The 18,325-nt window shown below is 36.7% G+C and overlaps 1 protein-coding gene across 6 annotated transcripts in view; it reads right to left on the reverse strand.

The window, feature by feature from the left end:
* RELCH (RAB11 binding and LisH domain, coiled-coil and HEAT repeat containing) overlaps positions 1-18,325 on the reverse strand; it is an 87,474-nt gene that overhangs the window by 54,963 nt on the left and 14,186 nt on the right. For 3 of the 6 annotated variants that reach the window (XM_052780767.1, XM_052780757.1, XM_052780748.1), the window contains exons 2-8: positions 14,122-14,211; positions 5,790-5,861; positions 5,626-5,681; positions 5,402-5,515; positions 2,479-2,682; positions 2,296-2,387; positions 1,015-1,320 (exon numbers count right to left, since the gene is read on the reverse strand). In XM_052780767.1, the coding sequence (XP_052636727.1) occupies positions 1,015-1,320; positions 2,296-2,387; positions 2,479-2,682; positions 5,402-5,515; positions 5,626-5,681; positions 5,790-5,861; positions 14,122-14,211 (934 nt within the window). Of the gene's footprint in view, positions 1-1,014; positions 1,321-2,295; positions 2,388-2,478; positions 2,683-5,401; positions 5,516-5,625; positions 5,682-5,789; positions 5,862-14,121; positions 14,212-18,325 lie in introns of those variants that run through there. The other 3 variants (XM_052780785.1, XM_052780776.1, XM_052780793.1) reach the window with 2 other exon arrangements.

The following is an 18,325-nucleotide window of genomic DNA, read 5'->3' on the forward strand; positions in this document are numbered from 1 at the left end:
TTCTTGCCCCCCACCCCACTTGTATTGATGTTCCATCTGCACAGAACATCACACATAGATTTCTAATTGGTATTTTCATGTGGAAGATAATTCTAGAAACATATTACTGTATCAACACCAGCAAAAGAACGCTAAGGGAACTGACAAAATACAAAGCAGAATGGCTACCTGCTCCCTGAGGAACAGCAACGGTAAGACCGTAAAGTGAGCTACTTAGGCATCTTTGTCTACAATGGTAATTTTAGAAGTTGTACATACTCTCATTAAGTTTGTGGTCTGTGTTACTCCTGATGGCTACACAGTGGTTTATCTATTACTTAACTAACATGTTACTTCCCCTCTTCACTATAACGATTAAAAGACTGTGTAGACTGGAGGGGCTTTCTCAAAAACAGACACACAAACTCAGGCTCCATGTAATAACACATTAGGAGTACCCCATTTTTATTGAAAGAATCATAGTTACCCAGTGAAGGCTTCCCCCAAATTCAAAACTCAAAAAGCGGAATGTCATCGAATAACCCTTCTGATTATTAAAAAAAAAAAAAAAAAAATCATACAGCTCTCTTAGATACTTTAAGAGAGTTATACACATCTACATAGGAAAATTTAAAAATTTCCCAACCACTCTTCAAGAATACCAGAAGAGATTTCATTATGAAATTAAAATTTGAAAGAGAATGGAAATATCCTGTCTTCCCATTCACCACTTTGATTTTAGCTTTTTTTTTTGTTGCAAGGAACAGGACTGGTTTTAGAAACAAGTAGGAGGTAAAAAGAAACCCTTAAACTTAATACTAAAAATGTAGGTTTGCCAAATGTACTCCTTCCTAAAAAGATTAGGAACAACATGAAAATATCAGCACTGTACCCTAAAAGTATGTTAAGTCTTTTATTTGCATTCAAAACACGAATGATCTATGAATTCTTCAGAATTTCATTGTTAGAAAAAATCTCTATCCACTGTACAAGAGTTTTTAATTAAAGCATTTCAGTTTAAAACTTATCACTAACCTATTAGGTTTATCGAAGTGGACTGCAGCTTTAGTTGATGGAGCACAAGAGGACAGTTTCTCTGTTTCTTTACATGGCGCAGAATTTAGCATATCTTTAGAAGTCCTTGAATCCACTTCAGCTGACAAGGAAAGGCTTGTTTCCTCAGTGTTTCCATGGTTGTTGTCATTCTCAGAGCTCTTGATATCCAAGTACCGTCCATTGTCCTCTGAGACTGTGAGAGGCACTTGTTTTAAAGAAGGATGGGGAGCTACACCATAAACTGTTGACACAGCAAAGTTTTCATTCTTGAGAAAATCTATTTCACTAAAAAAGGAAAAGCAAAGAATGAAATATTTTTGTAGCTTTCCTGAGAAGGTTCTTGGAATCACACGGCTGGAGCACAGAAATACGGACAACATACTGAAGAACTCCCTCTTCAACTCCACTATGTTCAAAAATTCCTTTAATATAAATAACTTGTATCACACAAGCTGTTCAAAGGAGCACTGGTTTAATGGAGTTCTTTAGTCAATAATTAGTAGTAGGAAAAATGTTGCACTCGGAGTGAATCAACGAAACAAGTAAATAACAACAGTGTTATCTGCTTCCAGCTGAAATCTTAGCACTGAGACACAAACTGTCACAAGACAGAACTCTATCTGGGGCGCAAAACTTAAAATACTGTAGTGGTTAATTAATATATACTTCCCTACCTGGCTTTGAAATGGTAACTATGCAAGTCAATAAAGCCACTTAAAAATTATGCACTTGCCCATATGTTGTATTGGTGCATCTCTTAAGAGGAATGATTATCTTATAGCTTTGACCAAACTTTTAAAGTCTCTTTTTTTGTTTTTTGTAAAGATACTGTCATTTCTACTAGTCTTGCTCTCTAGAAAGAAAAACTGTGTTGAAATAAGTCATTAAACCAAACATCTTTCTGTTTGCAAGCTGTACACACCATAGTAGCGAGTGAAATAAAGCTGACTGAAGAGAAAACCTATGCAAAACACATCAGATATGATTCTGTTTTCAAAGTAGTAAATAAAGAAGTTGCATTGAAAGAACAAAACTGATTGCAAAATTAAATGATGTAGGTTATAAAAGGGAAATAGTCAGTTTGAAGTCTCTTCCTTTTTCTAAATCAAACACCACATATTAAAAAGGAAGGACAGCCCCTGCTCTGAAGACCTAGTAATTTTACAAGCGTAAGTTGTACATTTTCATATATGTGCTAGAAAAACATTGAGAAGTTATTCCAACTTTTAACAGCAGTTTAGCAGATTGATAAGTACATACCTCTCAAGTCTTTGGATTTGTTCCATCAAAGACCATTTCTCACTGTTTAACACACTAATTTGATCTTCTAATTTTTGCACTATTAAACATTGCTAAATACAAGATAGAAACAAAAGAGTTTAGTACAATATACTTAAGTAGTACTGCAAACAGCTGAAACATTTCTTCTGTACAATCTCTTACTTCTATTGACTGTGGTGTTGTTTCAAATACAGGGATGCTCCCAAGTATAGGAGTAGCAGCCTCTAACTCATCATCTTCTACACCAACTGATACATCCACCACATCTCTCGCAGTAACATGATGGTTTCCAAAGTCACGATAGAGTTGTAACAGGTCAGGAGGTTTTGGAATGTTCAATCCTACATCATCCCAAAGTTCAAAATCCTTCAAAGGAATAAAAGAAACTAAAGCATACAATATACTTCCTTTTATTTTCGTTTCTATTCCTCATTTGACTGCAGGTCATACAACAGCAAAATAATCACATCAAGATTACATTGTAGTAAAGGAGATGAAAGCTTAAATCAGATAGCAAGAAACAAAAGTAGAAAAAGGATCCATTTCACAACCCAAAGCGGTTTCACCCTCAAGATGGCTCTAGGTAATATACTAAAAAGAGGACATTCCAAAAACACATAGATCACAATGTATTTTTTCTAGGACATTAATGCTTTTTAGAATCAGATATAACATTGATCAAATTCTAGCAGAAGCCAGTGCAGTTGACAGAAGGCTTTCTACTGATAGGGGTATTGTTTTGTTTCCATCTCATTCACAAGAACGGGTGTAATTTTCCAGAAGCAGACAGTCAAATAGCTTTGTAGATGACTGACAGACAGGGTGCATATTCTCAGTGAAATTTGGACATAACTGTATTAATTGTGTAGAGGTGTAAGCACTACTAGGGCCTCCTGTCTCAAAACATCACTATATGTCATTCCTTTTCTCACTGACATGTTACCATCCTATTATTACAAGATTATTCCATGTCCGAATATATAAATAAGCACGTGCACTGTTCTAGAATCACAGAATCATAGAATGGTTTGGGTTGGAAAGGACCTGAAAGATCATCTAGTTCCAACCCCCCTGCCATGGGCAGCGACACCTTCCACTAGACCAGGTTGCTCAAAGCCCCATCCAACCTGGCCTTGAACACTGCCAGGGATGGGGCATCCACAACCTCTCTGGGCAACCTGTTCCAGTGCCTCACCACCCTCACAGTGAAGAACTTCTTCCTGACATCTAATCTAAATCTGCCCTCTTTCAGTTTAAAGCCATTACCCCTTGTCCTATCACTATGTGCCCTTGTAAAAAGTCCCTCTCTGGGAATAGAGGGCTGCCATAAGGTCTCCCTGGAGCCTTCTCTTCTCCAGGCTGAACACCCCCAACTCTCTCAGCCTGTCTTCATAGGAGAGGTGCTCCAGCCCTCTGATCACCTTTGTGGCCGCTCCAACAGGTCCATGCCCTTCTTATGTTGGGGGCCCAGAGCTGAACGCAGCACTCCAGGTGGGGTCTCACCAGAGCGGAGCAGAGGGGCAGAATCACCTCCCTCGACCTACTCCCCACGCTGCTTTTGATGCAGCCCACAATGCGATTGGCTTTCTGGGTTGTGAGCGCACATTGCTGGCTCATACTCAGTTTTTCATCCACTAATACCCCCAAATCCTCCGCAGGGCTGCTCTCAATCCACTCATTGCCCAGCCTGTATTTGTGCTTGGGATTGCCCTGACCCACGTGCAGGACCTTGCACTTGGCCTTGTTGAACTTCATGAGGTTCGCACAGGCCCACCTCTCAAGTCTGTCGAGGTCCTTCTGGATGGAATACATCCAGGACTTATACAGGTTATATAGGAGTTGCGATGGTCTCTTTAATGACATTAAATTTCAATTTTTAATTTTTTTTTTTTTCTAAACTTTTTTCCTACTGTTCACTATATTTTTCCACAGTCTGGTTACATACACCTATTCAAAGAAAGGTTATTTTGTGAAAGAATGATGTGAATAATCTAGAAAAAAAATGTGCATTCTATGTGTTAATTATAGTATGTTTATATTTACATTTTAAATTAAGAACTTTACTTTTTTTTTTTGGTAATTGTCTTACAACATAAAACATTTTCAGTTGAGAACACATAAAAAGTAAGGATAAATTATTCATCTTTTCTCTTTTGGGGGCTGTATCCTCACAAGTATTTGTATGAAACCTAGCACTGTTAAACTCAAATCTTAAGTGGATTATCCAGAAATTTTATTTAACAACTCATTTTCTTTACAGATTAGGATATGAACTGTAGGAAAAATATAGGACTAGTTATAGACAGAACTGGTTGAAATTCAATATTTAATACTGAATTCAATATTTAATTCTTCTGGCAATATTCCAGTTTTGTGCTGAATATATATTGAGTGTTGATGTTACTGGGTGTTTTGTTCACCCAGTAACAGTCAGAATGTAATTAGAACCTTCCAAACATTTGAAGAAATTTTTTCCCATAAAATGCAAGCCAATAGAAACATAAAACTTATCATCTTAAGAAAAATGTGTCAAAGCACATCTATGTTTGGAAATATCTAAGGTAACACCTTATTACCGAGAGCTTCTCCAAGACTGTATTCAATGCCACAGTATAATTAAGTATACTCATACACATATATATGCCCAAGAGATGACAAGCAATAAGTATACTCTATATCCTGCACAAATCAGCTGAGTATGATTTAAGATTATGTTCAAAATTTTACTACATTCAGATCCTTGAGTTTAACTGAAAGGGTGTCCATCAGAATCCAGGAAAGTGTATAAGTACCTACAACTCACAGTATTTTTCTTCTTGTTTTGCTTCCTTTAAAGAATGCAAGCATTCTGACTCCTTCCTACAAATTTTTGGCAAATACTCCTCAAAGTGCTGTGTTTTCAAGCCATGCTTTATATATGAAAATGCTAACTAACATATTTAACTCTTAGAATACTCATATGTATGAAGTGAACTACATGCACAGGAAATATCATTTAAGTTCACTTGAGCTTATTACAAGATCAGAATATGGAAAGCAGGCATGTAAAAAAAAAAAAAAAAAACAAACCACAAGAAAACTTTACCTGATCATGATTTTCATCTGAAAATGTTATTGATGTAAGCTTGTAACTATTCTTCAATAAAAATTCATTAACTAGGAAGTTTAGAGCTCTTTTCTCAAGAGGTCTGATTGGCTCCTGGGAAAAAAGAAAACAATACACTACATCTTTGGTTCATCTTCCTTCCAACTACGGAAGCATATCTGTCTTAAAGTCCATGCAAAGCTCAGTTACCACCAGCCACCTACCTGAATTTCAGGACTTGATTTATAATTTTTTCGTTCCTGCAAAGGAACTTCATTTTCTGGGGAGGAAAAAAAAGTAACTAAATTTTACTCTTTCACACAGGATGAGCTCAGCTACTTCTACATTGTTCAAAGTAGAGACTTAAGAAAAGGTTTATGTACACCACCTGCAGCCTGAGTCAGGTTGGCTCGGAGGGCCTGTATGGTCTCCTTGGCTTTCCGTAGTTCAAACTCCAGGACTGGACAGGGATTTGGATTAAACACACACAGGCATCCAACCAAGGCAAGGGAAACAAAAATAAAATATAAAAAGCAAGGATGGGTGTGAAAAAAAATATACAGTTTGTATTAAACAGAAAGCATGCAATCTTTATGGAACTTATGAACACATGCAGCAGAGTTGGTCTGAAAGCAAACTGGTGAACATTTTCCATAGTTTCATTGGTGTTAAGTTAGCTAAATCAAAATTTCAAGCTGTCTGACAAGGACTCACTGTAGGGTTTTGGGGTTGGTTTTGTTGGTTTTTTTTTTTTTTTTTTTTTTGCTTGCTTTTAACTTTGTATATTACTGGGAAATGTTTGTTATTTCTTCCCTACTCTTACAATCAGCTGATACTGTCAAATGTTTCAATTTCTTGGGGCAAGGGGAGTATGTGGGCAATGAGAGGACAGATCTCAATGAAGCAAATACATGCTGGCAGCAGAGGAAGCTGTCTCCATGTAGCAAAGCTTAAAACATGAAGTGAATGTACTGTCCCATTGAGACTACAGATTTATTTTTTTTTAATAAAATCATACACTGAAATTTTACTAGTTTAAATGGCAGAACTTGAAACACATTTTATTTTACTAGTAAGAATAGTCTCATTTTAAATCTCTATTTAAAAATAGTGTTTCAGGAATACCCTAGAGTTGATTAAGATTTTTAATTTAGTTGAATACATTTAAGAGATGCACAAGATCAAAAAAAATGCAAAATATGCAGCTTTCCTATAGTACTTAGAGAAGCTCGAAACAAAAATGTCTTTGCTCCATTGTTCTTAAAAGTTTCCAGTGATTCTAGACTATACAAAACTTTCAATGATCTAGAGTCAGTTTTAGAGATTCGAAAATACATAATTCTAGCTGCTGTTATCACCTGCTTCACCTCCCCACCCCCCCCGGTCACTATTATGTGTTTCTCATGTTCCAATGTTTCCTCCAAAAATGGCCAGTAGTGCTTTGTTTGCACCAGAATTCCATGTGTTTTGATGTTGAGGTCACACGTATACTGTGGCTTCAAATTTTAAAACCCTGTACCTTTGCAAAACATATCGTAAACGTTCTTTTTATAGCCGTTTACAGTTAGAGCATCTAAGGGAACCTATTTAAGGAATTACCAGATAATTACATGCATTTAATTAATTCTCAGATTAATCTAATTACTATACAGTTGCCAGAAAGGGTTCTTGTACTTAACTAGAAGAGATGAGCCCAGAACAGCTACCATACTGAAGTGTTAAACTACTCTAAATAGATTACCTAACATTTACTTTACTCCCATGCAAAACTAAAAATATTGTAGCTGCTTTTAGTAAGAAAATATTACTGAGATTTTTAATCATTGCCTGGAAACATTTTGAAATATTTTGGCATTTTGAAATATTTACACAGAGAACAATGCATGGCAGAAAAAATGCATTGGCTCTTGCTTGTAAGAAATGCTACTGAAGACTACAAATAAAATGGTTTCCTCTTTTGCACATCTGTTACTAACAATCTTTTGATAATTAGCACTCATGGAAAAAAAGATTCACTCAGTTTGCATTTATCCATAAAAACTAAAGGATAACTACAGTACACCGCATTTGCTACATGAAAGTAATTTGTTTGATGCACAGAATTTTACTGCAGCGATACAAAAGCGCAACTGAGGATATGATGAATAAAATATGTAAAATCTCTCTAGTATTCAGCAATGCTGATCTGCAAATACTTCTGTGCAACAAAGTTAGAAAATGCTCTTGTAATAAAGTATCTAATAATTTTAGCACTTCCTTGCATTTGAGTTACTAATTCACAGTTACGATTCTAAGTTGTAAGCTACTAATTTGTTAGTTTTTGAAAATTGCGAAGAATTCAAATTAAGTAATTCTTCTGATGGAAATGACTCTATGTTAACATTTTATTCTTGTAAAATATTTTCAAAGACCAGAACAGTTGCAGATCAGGAGTGCCCTGCACTAGAATGATATAAATAATAAAAAAAGTTAGAAAAACAACAGAAACTAGAAAAACTCAGGAATCCCATTAAGGAAAATAGGAATAAGACATGTCTGAAGGCGTAGCAAGCCAAAAAACTCATGTCAGAGAAACCCATGTCAGACGGCAAGAATTAATTTTTAGTGAACTGTCATGATGCTGAAAATTCTTAGAAGCCATTAGGACTTTACCCATTCAACCTTAAAAGTAGATTACTCTGCTGCATGTTTCTCTGTATACAGTGGAAGTTTCTGGACATAGTATATTTGAGAAGTTGTCACTTCGCAGCATGTCACAACAGCCACATAATTCTACTTCAACACAGCATTGTTACAGTTGTACCTCATCTCCCAGTCTTACTAATGCCACCACTATAATTGCCACCATACAAACCTTGAGGCATCTAAGTCACAAATTTAGCTTTTATTTGAGGAAGCTTATTTGTAGTTTTTTTATATAAGCATAAATATTTGTAAATAGCTACAACATAATTTCAATCAAATTTTCAATTATGATTAAAAGCTCTTTATTTTAGAAGTTATACTGAAATGCAATCTTCTGCCAAAATACATAAGGATTTTTAACTCAACATGTGAACTAATGAAATCAACACCTGAAATCCCCATTTGTTGATGATATGACATTCTCTTAAATAAAAAAAAGCAACCTCTAACCCCTTTCTTTGTAACCATTGTCAAGTACTGACTTTTAAAATAAATTACCTGATCTTGTAAAGCTTATGTACCTTAGAGAAGCTAAGCCTTCAAAAGCATTGATAAAGCCAGCTAAAGTTTAACTTCATGCTTGACTGAACTGATAACATGTATAACTCATTATAGTACTTGGTGAAAGAGGTTGACACTCCTTAAGAACGACGCACAGAGGGGTTTTGTTGCAGACAGCCTAGGAAAGGAAAGAACCAAATTGATTCTCCTCTACATCAGGAAAGCAGAGAACAGAAATTTAGAGCTCTGAGGTTGATTAATCTTCCTACAAGGAAAGGGTCTTTCTGAACAACCTGTTTTGCCTTAGGGGAGAAAACTAGTCTGAATTTAAGTAGCTCTCTTGCTTTTTCTTTTTATAAAGAACTCAAATCACTACAGCTACCATTCTGAAAAAAATTACCTAGACTTACTCAAAAGAGCTGAATCTTTCAAGCAAGCAACAAAGCATTTGACCAAGACTTTCAGATTAGTGATTTCAAATGTTTCAGTTTTCATGCAGCTAATCTAATACACCTTAGAAGAGAAGTGCCTATCAGGAGCGGGCAGCTTGTCTGCTCGGCTTTGAAATTTAAAAACGAAACTTTCTCAAGGATCTTTTTCTATTCACTCACATTCATTAATGACTTCATAAGTAATGAACCATAGATTGAGAAGTTAGCTATAAAGAACAACCTGTGATTTGGGATACTGAACAAGCTGAGATCTACATGAACAGCAGTCTTGTTGGGCCAAGGCCAAAAAGTTGAAGAAATAAACAGTACTTCTAAAAATTTTCAGTACTTGCTTTTGTATAAGCAGTATTTTTTCCAATTATACTAGAATTTTACATTCTATGTATGAATTATCTTGTCAGACTTTTGCATACTTTGGTATGAAGTACTTCAGACAACAGTAGAAAGGTAGTTTTAAGTTGTGAAGTCACTATATCGCATTCTGGCATTTTCTTTTAAAAGTAGTTCTTCTCTGAAGTACCAAGGGCCCCTGTGCTTACCTAGCGTACCTCAAATTTGGACATACTGTTACAAGTTCTGTTGTTGTTTCTTAACTGTCATTTCAAGTTCTTCCTCCTTGTAAAGTAAATGTAAAACTCCAGATGTCCTAAATTATGCCCTCTAAAACATGTATGACATCCCATTACATTTGATGGATTTGCGCATGCATTGAGTCAATCAGAAGAAATTTAAATTCTCCAACTATAGTTAGCAATGAAGCCACTATCACAATATACTTCAAGACCTGAGGTTTCCTAATTCCCACTTCCCTGATACAAGTCCTAAGAAGAAACGAAGTGACCATATTTACTGTCAGTGCGAAACACTTCAGGGCGTAACACAAATAGCTTGAACCAGAAAGTAGTACTACAGCACGAGAGGTGACTATCAAGCTACAGAATTTATGATCAGCGTGAAAGCTCATGAGCAAGCTAACAGAGAACTGGTTATCATTCTAAGAGTAGGAAGCCAACACTTGACTCATTAGCCTCATTAATGCTTTTAAGTTGAGACAGGACCAGCTACAGAGAAGACCTGAACTACAGCAGACTCATCTTCAGGTTCAACCCTTGGAGGCTATTGATCTGGAGGGAAATTAAGGAGACTTACAACTGCTTAACAGGGCTTACAACAGGAAATGGGAAGACAAAACCAGACCCACTTCCAGGATGAACAAATTGAACACACAATGTTAGCAAGTGATTGTTGTATTACAGATGCCTTTTGTGTTTTGTTTTTGTTTTGTTTGGTTTTTTAAGATCCTCCTCTGATTTTGACTGCACACAAGTAATAGTATTTATTAAAAAACCATAAATAAAAAGGCTATGAAAAAGCAGAAACTGCAAACCTAAGTCTAGATAAATGAAATCCCGAAAAATAATCAAGTGGGTTTTGAGCTTGTCTCTTCCCTTCAAATCCTGACACGGGTGGTATTTTATTTTGCTAATCAGAAATATATAGTCTAGCCAGAAATCAATGCTAAGGCAGGGAAATATAAGAAGATAAGTGATTGAAATGGAGTTTGATTATGAGAATTAATTTTATTATCATTGAAAACACAGCACTGTGTTTTTAAAATTATCAGATTCTCAGAACAGTAGATGTCAAAGGCAGTTTAGCAATACTAAATATTTTGCATCATGGAAAGTAGGGGTTTTAGATCACAAACATACTTGTGCACACAGTCAATTTAAGATGAGGCAGAAGATTCAGTTCCTTAGACTGAATGTCAGATGACCTATTTCCACTGAAAGCTGTGGGTATTTGACTTCAAGTTAGGCATACTCTTATTCCACAGGAATGGAACAGGTTTTCCATTCTCTGGTTGTTTTATGAAAATAATATTTGGAGGAGGTTTACTAAGCCTAATAAATCCTTCAGTACTGACTTTATCTTAACACCAACTGTTTCAGCACTTAATACACGAATTTAGATTCAAGACTTATTAGAGAACAGGTTATTTCCATCTAGTAAATTGCAAGCTTTAAAGATGCACATATTTTTTTAAATTCTTAGTGAATTACAAATGCATTATCCAATTTGTTACACAGCTCTCTATATTTATGTTTAGATGTGATAGATAAGGAAGAAAATTGATGTTTTCTAAATTGCAGTTAGTTTTGTCATGCTCATCCACATCCTGACTGGCTTTTGTGACTTGCATCTTTTCAGTCAAGCTGATAATAATATTATAGAAGAGACTCACTTAGCTTCCTTCGATCAGATTTCCCAACTGACAAGATCACACCAACTCTTCAAAACATGTTTGCTTCTAGGCCAAATTTTGATTCTAATGCCAGATGGAATGAACTGGGCTAACAGATTTGAAATACTGAAATCCATTTCAAGCAAGAGTCTTTCTAGGTATTTCCAGGAATTTTTGGATTGGTAAAATAAAAAATATGGCAGCTAAGTCTAACACCATCCATAACAGCAAAACAGAAATATGATGGCTTTGGATGGTATATATGCAGATTTTTTGATTTGGTGCTTTCTAACATTGCCATGGTATGAAAGTATTTGTAACTGGATATGTTATAGCTTCAGTTTTAAAGTCCTTCTGACTTGGGACCAGTTTCTTTTAGTGACTGATGCACGTTTATTTCCTATGCTTCATTTGACTAGGGAATTGACATGGAAATCACAGGTTCTGTCCAAACAGTAAAAAACAAAGATAACAGCATGAGAAAGGCATTTACAAAAAGAAACTATTCAAACCTCACTCTGAGAACTATCAAAAGAAAAATATGACTATCAGATCATGGCCTCAAGCTTTCAAAATAGATTACAATTTTATCTCCTAAGCAACAAAGCTCTTCACTGAGAAGAAAGAATATGAGAAGAAATAAGCAGGATGGACTTCCAGTTATGTTTCAAAGTGCATTTGCAGCTAAGAACTACTTCAAAAGCAGAAGTTATAAGCCAGAACTTTTTCAAAGAAGGAACTGGATATGAAAAGTTTTTGAAACCTCTACTGACATAATTTTTTTATGTGCAAATTAAATACTTATCAGTTTTCTGAAGTTTATTGCTAAGGTAGATGGTTTTAAACAGAATTGAAGCAAAAGATTTTAAGGAATTATAATTGAACCAGAATTTTAAGTAGAAATCGGATATTTTGGAAAACTTTGAGTCTTTACAAACATCCAGAAATAATATCCAGTCTTGCTTTGTTCAAGTTCTTACGTCACTTCTTAACAACTCTTCGAAAAACATCTCTAAAGGAACACAGAATCGTAATATAAATATCCTGCCATATAAGTGTCTTGTCTATTACATATGACAGTGGTCAATTAATATACTGTAATCTTCCAAAATCTCTATCTATTTTAGGATGTACTTAAATATATTTATTTTAAGGATATATTAATTTCATACTGCAAGTAATCAATATTTTGTCATTAATGTTCCATCAGAAGATTAATGGTTCTACTGGATGTCAGTTCTGACTGGTCTTTACCTTCTATAAGCATCTCTAATCCAATTCATTTACTAAAGACAGCTCCAAGCAAAGATCAGACTAGCTCCTTCAGTAATACTATTGCCAAGAAAGATTGACTAGAAACAGGAAAAATCTAGCAAGATGATGAAAAAATCAAAATATTTTGAATTTGCTTGTTTCTTCCTTATATTCCAGGACACAATTCAGAAATAATTGTGTTCCTTAAACACACTTTGTTTAGAAGATTAGCTTTGTATTTACAACTATTGCCTCCTTGAAACTGACTACATATATTGAAAAAGACAGTAATTAGACAGTAGTAAGAATCTGGAAGTTTCCAGATAAATTGAAGAACAGTAAGTACCTATAGTTCCAGACCAGAGCACCAAAATACCTGAATTTACTTCATGTTCATGAATTGAATCCAGTCCTTTACCTCAGAAAAACTGGCCGGGTAAGAACAATGAGATTTTCCCAACACTTTTGTTTCTTCTCTCTGGGTCAATACTGGTTGCCATTTCAGACTGACCAAAAAAGTAAACTTCAGAATCAAGATCCTTTACAGAACTATGTTTCACCAGCCTTTTCTTTGCTTAAGAACGTGACAATGTTTCTGTTAGGATAAAGCGTGGTGGTTCAAAGCAGAGACAACAGCGTGGAACAGAGACATAGCAGCTTGCATCACTTCAGGTGTCGTAAAGCTAAACAATGTGAACAAAGGCCACAGCATGGAGAACTTTCATGTGCTCATGATATTGAACAGTATTAATTGACAAGAAGTACACAGAGTTCTGTAGCAGTTTCCAGAGAGCTTTTATGGATTCCTCTACAGAAGCTGCAAATAACTTAATATCTGAACTTAGAAAAAAGTCTGGATTAGAGAAACAAGTCTCACATACAGAAGAGATTATTATAATAACTTCAAATATAAGAGAAAAGCAGCCTCTGCCTTTGGCAAGATAACCATAAAACCTGAAATTAAAAATGCTACAGGCTTCTGTTCAGAACAACCGCAAGAGGCAACCCCCCCCATCACTTCTCTGAAACAATCTTATACAATCGAGAAATCAAATGGGAGAGAAGAAAAGCACTACAGTTAAGATTTGTAGCAAAGACGACTTATGGAACTAAGAAAATCCCAAGCTAACTCTGGGTTTGGTAATGCTTATTTGATCTACACATAAGCTACATTTAAGAGATGATGTGCTACAGATCTTTACATCAGAAAGCTATCACCCCTTTAGTAGTCACAGACTACGACATAGAATATTTCAGCATGTGTTTCAGCTAAATAGTAGTAGTCAGTAGGCTATATCGAGATACTGTTCTATTGTTAAAAACAGGGCACAATTTTCAAGTATACTACTTGCTTCTACCCTGGTGACATCTGGAATCATACAGAAATACACCTGCCTGAATATTTACAGTAATTATAGTAAAAGTGTCTGAAACATGATTATATCATTAAGTGACTAGTTAAACAACCACAGTGAAGTCTTGTCATCTTCAGAAATGTTCATTTAAATATACTTACGCTAGAAACAACAAGTCAAATAGTAAAGTTGGCATTCTATGATTCCTAAATCATACAAAAAACTTACCTGCTACTCTTTCGTCCGTTTCCCTATTGCCATCATCAGAGTATCTTGCAAAATCTAAGGAATCAAGAGTACTGATGCTTCCGGCGCGATCTTAAGTGGGGGAGAAAAAAAAAAAACCAAACAAAGATATCAGAAAAAAATCCTGAAGAGCTGACTGGCATTGATAAAGAAAGTCAAAACACCTCCTCATTTCAGAAACTATGTATCAAAGGCTAAGTAAGTGTTCTGCAAGACTGAAATTTTATTGCATTTTCTAAAAGTCTGCCTCTACATAAAGAGTATGTGAGTAAATCTGAAAAAAATAGAGCATTACAGCAAGTTCAACGAACAGACACTGTAAGAAATTCACCCTTGTTCCCCACAGAATGCAGCATTTCTACCCTGTCCACAGCAGATGCAGAGCAGTGCAGTGCAGCACTTCCCCTTTTCCACAAGGGCCAGGGACCTTTGCTTGGACATGCAAGTGAGCAGCACAAGAAACCAAACAGATACAAACTGTTCTGCAACAAGTTTCAAGCAGTTCTGTTCCCATTTTACAGAAACCTGTAACTAGCCCAAATACGCTACTTCCTTTTCCCTTTTATAGTATTTTAAGGCATGTTAACGTGACCAAATGCTTTTCTACGTATCTCCCGATCCTGCCATTAACTTCAGTACATACCCACTTAATACAACATTTGCAAAGGAATTCATTACCTAGCAAAATTAAAGCAAAGCAAGTACAGTTCATGCTATTGCAGGTATAATATTCATACTCTAGAATTAAATTGTTACTCAAAAGAAACATTCAAGAAATTCAGTAACTAGCATAAGGTTTTGATCGGACCTTGATGTTTTTCATTTCAGGGGGGAAAAACAAATTCAAACAGAAAGCAATTTTGATAAATTCAAGTCTATTGAGGCACACATTCACTTTTTAATTAGAAAAATGTGCAACAAAATTAGTCGGTGACATAACCCAAAACAAACAGAACACATTCCTAACACAATTGAACATGCAGAAATTATATTAAGTAACTCAGTATCTTTCCCCTCCTTTTGAAATTAATTTCTATGTAGCACTTCAGAAATAATTTTAATTACATTAGAGGTGTTGTCACATTAACAAAGAACAAATTCTATAGGGCTGTCAAAAACAGCCTTGCAACTGTCAGTGGAAATAGAAGCAATTTCATCACTTGTTAGTCACGACAGAATTTGATTGACATCACAGAAAGTATTTACCCCCCCGATTCTGCATTATGTAAAAAAAAAAAAAAAAAACCAACAACAAAAAAACACCAACCCAAACCCAAACAACCAAGAATCTATTAATGAGTTTCTTTTTTGTACATTTGAGCCTAAGCTGTCCCTTGAGGTCTTGTGACATCCTCTCTACATACAGCCTCGCACTAGACTGAAATAAGAACACCTGGACTGAGACTGATTAAAGCACCTACACTCACCTGAAAAGCTACAGAGAATATTAAATTTGCCAACGCTAGTCAAGTTACACAGTACCAAAGTGCCTGACAACCCTAACTTGCATTTTTTCTAGACATTAATCTGATTTAATAATTCTCTCTAGGCTGTTCTGTAGTGCTTAGCAGCATAGTACAAACTCTTTTTACAGCATCTTTGCAAAATGGACCATTGTGAAAATAAACCAGATTTTATATACGGGGAACCACATTTAGAGTGGTTAAGTTCAAAAGTAAGCATGAATTTTGCATGCACACCGTGACAATCTTCAGAGCTGACTTTTCAAAGCACTAAACACCTTGTTCAGCAAGTACTGCTCCAATTTATTTTCATTGGGAGCTGCAAGATCATTTTTTGAAACCAAATCCAAGACTCGAGTTAAAGAAACAGACAACATTCAAATAGAGATCTCAATGAAAAGCTGACATTTAAGAGAAGTGACCCAGTCTCATATAGAGCATTGCTATAGCAAAAGCAGAAATACAACTGTTTCCTCCTGCAGTCTTGCCATGTTCACAGTTCTATTTTCTATTTCTCTTATGAAGCAGGTAACATCCCAGAAACAATGCTCAAATTTTCAGGTAAAGTCAACCACATCATAATTATTAAAGCATCCAAAGCCATAAGCAACAAAACCTTTTTCATATGACTAGTGGCACGCTTTAGAGGCAAAGGCTCTTCCCCCACAACTGATAAAACAAATCCAGCCATAAAACGCAAATTTATTTGCCAAAGCAGCCAGAAACTTCTTGGGGGAAAAAAAAAAAAAAGTTGCCTAGAAAAAACCAGGGGTAATCGAAGTCTATATCAGGATGTACACAACAGAAGCCATTTAAGATCATACCAGCAGTTTTATGTTCAACAATTCATAATTCCCAACCAGTGAATATCAACCAGTTTTACAACCTTAATGGTCCTTATAGAAACTAAATAAAACCAAGGGGTTTTATGATTTTAACACTCAGAAACTGCCTTAAGCACCACATCTACATGTACAGCAGCAATCTGTAGGATTGAAACTTCACCATTTAGATTTCTCCTTATCATTACAGTGTTTTTGATAGCAGGAAACATCTGACACACTCTTTACATACAGGTTGGCATTATAAAGAGACACAAATATCTGGATTCAGATTGATTAAACCAAAGATGTGCTGACGAACACCAGTCTCATGGCCTGTTTCCTGCTACCATTATTTCCCTCTCCCAGAAACGCTGATCCTCCTTCCCATTACAGAAGTACCTGCACCAGTTATCATCATCCCCCAAGCATGCTGTCATTACTAAACCAAGCCAATTTAGGTGCTAGAAGTCATTACGTCCACAGTGTTCAATCCGAAGATAGGGTTTAAAATGAAAACTGTCTTTATGTATCGCATTGGTGGAACCTGAATCTACACAGAGAACTGTACAGCTATCCAAGTAAGTGCTGAAAGAAATGAAACAGTAACAGAGACAACCGTATACACACGCAGGCTGAACAGTATCTTCTCAATTTAGTGTCCCACTAGAGGATACACATTGCAGAACTCAATCAAGTTGGGAAATTATAGCTTCCGAAACACAAGTCAGTCTAAATGGTTAGCTTGAGTAGTGTAACAAGACTTCTACCACTACTTTGCTATAGGGCACTGCCTTTAAAATACGTGTTATGGCTACAGAAGTGGTTCCTGCTGTTAAGATAAGAGGCCACCAGTGCTGAAGCACTTCAGTTGAGACATCTCCTGGCCAAACTGGCTCCACAGGCATCAATGAATCATCAGTGCTAAGGTTATATACCCTGCCAAGCCTCAGCTAGGGGGAAAGCCCAGTCGCAGATGCCGTTGCACTGCCGCAGCTCCCGCTGAAGCAGGTGTTTCAAGCAGTGGGAAAGGAAGCGATGGGGAGCAGCTCCCTCTGCCTTCAGCGCTGGTGTGGCTACCTGTTTCTGCTACCCACTGGAAAAGAGGGGCTTCCACCACAGCCAGGCTGGTGAGGTCCAAACAGCAGCCCCACCCCTTGCACTCAAACTGCAAAGCTTGTAGTGCCACATCATGGCCCTTGCCTGCCTTGGCTACACCGCCATCTCTGCCCCGAGCCACAGCTGCTGTGGGGCCAAGGCTGAGGGGACAGCGGGCAGCAAAGGGACCTGCTGCTTCTATCAAATGCCACGGCAGCACTAGTGACCCGGATCTTGCCCCGCTGGGACTAGGTGAGATGAATTTTGGAGCTGTTGTTGCACAACATATTGAAGCTTCTCAAGGAACAGAGCCAAGCACTGCACAGGAACTTAGACAGTAGGTTTAAACAGCAAAGAGAGATTTCCAATAGAGCCTTCTAAGGTATCAGCCATGGGATAACAAGGTGAGAAGAGAAAGCTAAATGAGACAATTAACTGAAAATGTCACCCAGGAAGGGGAGGGCTGGCAAGCCTGCCAGATGTGTCATCAACAATAGAGTCATGGCAGGCACGCGCTGCCTGGCAGGGCTGTGCTTAAGACTGCCCAAAGCTGAGCAGTGGCAGGCCTGCCCCATCACCTCACCTACCTAAAACGTCACCGTGGGGGTAACTATCTGTTGCCTCACTGTCATGGTTTAACCCCAGCCAGCAACTAAGCACCACACAGCCGCTCACTCACTCCCCCCCCCGCACCCAGTGGGATGGGGGAGAAAATCAGGAAAAGAAGTAAAACTCGTGGGTTGAGATAAGAATGGTTTAATAGAATAGAAAAGAAGAAACTAATAATGATAATGATAACGCTAA

Source organism: Harpia harpyja, chromosome 1 (assembly GCF_026419915.1).
Source record: "Harpia harpyja isolate bHarHar1 chromosome 1, bHarHar1 primary haplotype, whole genome shotgun sequence".
In the NCBI taxonomy this organism is placed as follows: domain Eukaryota; kingdom Metazoa; phylum Chordata; class Aves; order Accipitriformes; family Accipitridae; genus Harpia; species Harpia harpyja.